This window comes from Vipera berus (assembly GCF_964194415.1).
Source record: "Vipera berus genome assembly, chromosome: 7".
Classification (NCBI taxonomy): domain Eukaryota; kingdom Metazoa; phylum Chordata; class Lepidosauria; order Squamata; family Viperidae; genus Vipera; species Vipera berus.
In genome coordinates this window covers 2,645,483-2,651,482 of record NC_138209.1, presented here as the reverse complement: position 1 = coordinate 2,651,482, position 6,000 = coordinate 2,645,483, and the positions used below count along the sequence as shown (strand labels likewise).

The 6,000-nt window shown below is 43.4% G+C and overlaps 1 protein-coding gene across 1 annotated transcript in view; it reads right to left on the bottom strand.

The window, feature by feature from the left end:
* ADAM33 (ADAM metallopeptidase domain 33) overlaps nucleotides 1–6,000 on the bottom strand; it is a gene marked incomplete at its 5' end in the record, with an annotated part of 71,587 nt that overhangs the window by 50,486 nt on the left and 15,101 nt on the right. Inside the window, one exon of the mRNA XM_081333319.1 lies at nucleotides 221–297. Within this exon, the coding sequence (XP_081189445.1) occupies nucleotides 221–297 (77 nt within the window). The remainder of the gene's footprint in view (nucleotides 1–220; nucleotides 298–6,000) is intronic.

Sequence of the window (6,000 nt, the reverse complement as noted above, 5' to 3'; positions counted from 1 at the left end):
TCTGGATGGAATTTGGCTGTCCTCGGCTAAAGAAGAACCTCCACAGTCAGGTGCAGTCAACCTCGGTAGGGCTACAACTCTGGGCCCAGCATTGGACGGTCCGTTCAAATTAATTTGATTCTTAATGTAAAATCGATCAGCCGATCGAAAATTGAAAATTGAGCTAGTAGTGCAATTCAACAATAAACAACGTCTGACAGATGTTCACAAGAACACTTACTGGTTTCTTTCCAGGACCAGAACAAGTTCCTTGCCCTCCACCGTCACTGCAACCTCTCCACGATCAGGGGACGGAGCCTGCATTTTAAAAAGAGAGAGAGAGAGAGAGAGAGAGAAAGATTAAAATTGTAAGTACAGCTCTGTGGCTTGGCACAAATTAGAGTAGAGTAGAGTAGAATGGAATGGAATATAGAAAAAGAATAGAATAGAATAGAATAGAATAGAATAGAATAGAATAGAATAGAATAGAATAGAATAGAATAGAATAGAATAGAATAGAATAGAATAGAATAGAATAGAATGGAATGGAATGGAATGGAATGGAATGGAATGGAATGGAATGGAATGGAATGGAATGGAATGGGATGGGATGGGATGGGATGGGATGGGATGGGATGGGATGGGATGGGATGGGATGGAATGGGATGGGATGGGATGGGATGGGATGGGATGGGATGGGATGGGATGGGATGGGATGGGATGGGATAGGATAGAAGAAGAAGAAGAAGAAGAAGAAGAAGAAGAAGAAGAAGAAGAAGAAGAAGAAGAAGAAGAAGAAGAAGAAGAAGAAGAAGAAGAAGAAGAAGAAGAAGAAGAAGAAGAAGAAGAAGAAGAAGAAGAAGAAGAAGAAGAAGTAGTAGTTGTTGTTGGAAGGGACCTTGGAGGTCATCTAGCCCAACCCCCTGCTCAGGCAGGAAACCCTATACCATTTCAGACAAGTGGTTGGCCAGTCTCTTCTTAAAAACTTCCAGTGTTGGTGCATTCACCACTTCTGGTGGCAGGTGGTTCCACTGGTTAATTGTTCTGTGTCAGGAAATTTCTCCTTAGTTCCAGGTTGCTTCTCTCCTTGATTCGTTTCCATCCGCTGCTTCTTGTCCTGCCTTCAGTAATGACTGACTCCAAAATACAGCTAGTCCTCGACTTAACCACAGTTCATTTAGTGATCGTTCAAAGTTACAACATCACTTTAAAAAAGAGATTTACGACCCTTTTTCATACTTACAGCCGTTGCAGCATCCCCGTGGTGCACGGGATTTACACTGGGATGCTCAGCAACTGGTTCCCATTTATGACGGTCACAGCGTCCCGGTGTGTGTGTGTGTGTGTGTCACGTGATCCCCATTTTGCCCCTTTCTGACGAGCAAGTCAATGGGGGAAGCCAGATTCACTTAACAACTGTGTTCCCAACATATCAACTGCAGTGATTCACTTAATGACCATGGCGAGAACAGTCGTAAAATGGGGCAAAATTTCACTTAGCAAGTGTCTCACCTAGTGGCAAAAACGCTTTGGGCTCCATTGTGGTCATATGTCGAGGACTAACCTGCACCCAGCTTTTTGCTAGAGGCATTTAGCAGAAATAGATCTCTGGAAAATGAGATTTTTTAAAAAAAGGATACGGATGATTTTATTTGCAACTGCCGCGTTTTTCTCCCAGATTCTGCAAAGGGAGACTTTTGATGCAGGGTTTAATTAGGACGAAGACAACGATCGGTGTTTACGTATGCCAGTTGGTGTTCATGCTGTTCACGGATGCTCTCTGCATCCGTGAACAGCAACTAGCAGTCAGATACATGCCGACAACTGCTTAATTGCACAAACCACGGACAGACTTCACCATAGTTTCGACTGGGAAGCTGTGAGCATCCTAGACCAAGCCAAGTTCAACAAACACTGCGAGAGAATTCCTCGAAGCAGTCAGACAAATTGGCCATCAACAGGCACGTAGAGATGAACAACGTTTACCCGCCGTTCCAGGGAGAGGATGATCAAAGCGCTGGAAAGGAAACAAAAGGACCAAAACGTTTCCTTGCCAGCAATCAGCACGCAGATAAGCGGAGAGGAACACCAAAATTAGATCAACAGTCAAGAAGGAAAGGATAACCCCAACCGAGCAACTGCCCACCGACTCAGATAAACAATCGAACATAAACAACAGCCTAACAAAATATCCCCCAAGAATATTCATGCTAACACTGACACAGCAGCTATTTGCATACAAACAGAGATAAAAACCCTCTCCCTTCTAGCACAGATGATGTTACCTAGTTAGGTAATGAAACATCTGCAAGAAAAAAAAACGAGCTCAGACAGCACGAAATACCCCACAGTCCTCCCCACCTTCCTCTTTAGCTCCACTTTGCAAATCCTCCTCTCTTCTAGCACTGATGATATTACTTAGTTGGGTCATGCAATCTCTGCAAGAAAACCACCCAGCTCAGAGAGCACCAAGGACCCCACAGTCCTCCTCCTCCTCCTCCTCCTCCTCCTCCTCCAACTCCTCTCCACAAACCCTACTCCCTTCTAGATGATGTTACCTAGTTGGGTCATGAAATGTCTGCAAGAAAACCACCCAGCTCAGAGAGCACCAAGGACCCCACAGTCCTCCTCCTCCTCCTCCTCCTCCTCCTCCTCCTCCTCCTCCTCCTCCTCCTCCTCCTCCCTAACCCCACACCCTTCTAGCACTGATGGTGCTACTAGTTGGGTAATGCAATGTCTGCAAGAAAACCACCCAGTCAGAGAACACCAAGGACCCCACAGTCCTCCTCCTCCTCCTCCTCCTCCTCCTCCTCCTCCAACTCCTCTCCACAAACCCTACTCCCTTCTAGATGATGTTACCTAGTTGGGTCATGAAATGTCTGCAAGAAAAACACCCAGCTCAGAGAGCACCAAGGACCCCACAATCATCCTCCTCCTCCTCCTCCTCCTCCTCCTCCTCCTCCTCCTCCTCCTCCTCCTCCTCCTCTCCACAAACCCTACTCCCTTCTAGATGATGTTACCTAGTTGGATCATGAAACGTCTGCAAGAAAAACACCCAGCTCAGAGAGCACCAAGGACCCCCCCCACCAGAACAGTTTTCTCCTGCCATATAGACTGTGAAGAGACTCCGAAGATGCTCATCCACAGCCACCCTCTGCATCCCACAGAAGGCCCAACAATGGCCTGCACATCCTGGGAGCCCAACCCCAATTCCCTCATCGGCACCGTGATGTCACATCACATGGGATGAGCTTCGTTCCAACGCAACCGCCCACCGCCGGTCCCGCAATCCCAGTCAATCACAAACCCAAGTTAATGAGATGGCCGTGTGTACGCAGGTCGTCCCCAAAGTCCGTCCACAACTGACCCCCCCAAAATTTCCCTTGCTAAGCAAAGACAATTATTAAGGGATGTTTGCCCCATTTTACGACCTTCGTTGCCACAGTTGTTAAGCGAATCCCTGCAGTTGTTAAATGAGTCACACGGTCGTTAAGCGAATCCGGCTTCCCCCATTGACTTTGCTTGTCAGAAGGTCGCAAAAGGGGATCGCGGGAAAAACCCCCACAGGGACACCGCGACCATCATAAATGCGAGTCAATTGCCAATTGCCCGAATTATGATTGTGTGACCCTACAACGGACGCTGTGACGGTTGTATGAAAAACGGTCATAAGTCACTCGTTTCCTTTCTGTTGTCTTGGAACAGTCACTCAAGGAATGTGGTCGTAAGCCGAGGACCACCAGTATAACAGGCAAAGCCAAACCAAGGAATTCTATTATTATGGGTGAAAGTGACGTTATTCTTTGCACCAACCTGTCAATACAGATAGTCCTCTATTTACAGCCGTTCATTTAGGGACCGTTTGAAGTTATAGCGGCACTAAAAAAAGCGACTTAGGGGCCTTTTACAGACTTACGACCATCGCAGCATCCCCAGGGTCCCACGATTTGCATTCAGACGCTGGGTAACCGACTCACGTTTATGACGGTCGCAGAGTCCCCGGGGGGGTCACGTGATTCCCCCTTTTGCGACCGTCCGACAAGCAAAGTCAACGGGGGAAGCCGGGTTCACTTCACGCCCGGGTTCCTAACTTAACGACTGCACGATTCGCTTAACCACGGTGGCGAGAAAGGTCGTAAAATGGGGCACCATTTCACTTAGCCAATTTCTCCCTTTGCAACGTAAATTCCGCGCTTCGGTTGTGGCCGTAAGTCAAGGACCACCTGTTCTGGCCCGGAGGGAAAGGGAGGAGCAAGGAAATGTACGTGCGCACGTGCGCGCGCGCACACACACACACGTGCACGCATGCGCAAAAGGGGCGCACGCACAACGGTGGCACTGGTGGCCGCGCAAACATGCCGCTAGCCCCTGCACGGCGGCACCAGTGCCAGCTATCGTCGCAGCCTGGTGGCCAAGAGGCCACGGACCGGTACCAGGCCACGGCCCACAGGTTGGGGACCCTCGCCCTAAATGGCCGACAAGGAGCAATGCTGGCTTTGCCGGTGTTGTGAAGGCACAAAATAAATCCCCCACAAAAGGTCACACGAACCCCGCCGTTCTAGCCCCTCGGCGTTGGCGTTCCCTTGGCTGCCCGAAGAATTTTTTCCGAATTTTCCCAGGGAATCTGGGTTTCCTTCGCCAAGAGAACTTTCCGCCTGACAATAAAGAAGGCAAACATTCCGGATCAACGCACGGCAACCGCACTGGGGTCCACCTTCGCCCTGCTTTCCCAGCGGCTGCCATGGCCACGGATTCCCCACGTGTCAGCCACACAAAGGAGAAAAATGTGGTGTGACATTTCGTGGCGTCTCCACGCCGGATTCGCCCCACCGGTGAGGATGAGACGGGGTTGTGCGAACTCTCTACTCTACGCAAACTGTCCTTGACTTACGACGGTGCGGGAGGCCACAGACTGGGCCCAAAATAACCAAACAAAACCAGAGCATAATAAATAAGATCATAAAATAAAATAAAGTACAATAAAACAAAGCAATAAGAGTAACGCATAATAAATAATAAAATAAAAATAAACAAGGTAAAATGGAAACGGAAATGAAATGATAAAAATCAAAATCCAATACAAAATAAAAAAAGAACAAAAAATAAAATAAAATAAAATAAAAACAAACAAAATCAAAACTAAAATAAAATAAATAGAATAAAAATAAAATAAAATATAAAATAAAAATAATAATAAATAAAATAAATAAATAAAAATAAAGATAAAATCAAAACTAAAATGAAATAAAAATAAAATAAAAAATTAAAATTAAAATAAGATAAAATGAAAACTAAATTAAAATAAAATAAAATACACTAGAATAAAAATAATAAAAGAGAAAATAAAATAATAATAATAAATAAAATAAAAAATAAATAAAATAAAATACACTAGAATAAAAATAATAAAATAAAAGATAAAAGAATAAAATAAAATAATAGAATTAAAATAAAATACACTAGAATAAAAATAATAATAAAATAAATAAATAAAAATAAAGATAAAATCAAAACTAAAATGAAATAAAAATAAAATAAAAAATTAAAATTAAAATAAGATAAAATGAAAACTAAATTAAAATAAAATAAAATACACTAGAATAAAAATAATAAAAGAGAAAATAAAATAATAATAAATAAAATAAATAAAATAAAATAAAATAAAATACACTAGAATAAAAATAATAAAATAAAAGATAAAAGATAATAATAATAATTAAAAATAAAATAAAATAAAATAATAAAATAAAATAAAATAATAATAAAATATAAAATAAAATAAGGTAAAATAAAAATAAAATAAAATCCAACTCTGCAAAATATCTCCTGGCTGGCCTGTTGCTGCCTGAAGCTGCAGTCTAAGATTGGAAACAGCCCAAAGAAAAAAGAAGAAAAAAAACTCGGAGCAACTTAAATAAACTTTGCAGGAGGAGGAGGAGGAGGCGGCAACGGCGGCAGCTGGAAACTCGCACCCAGGCCACTTTAGCACAATTGTTTGTTTTGGGTTCGATTTGGTCTTTC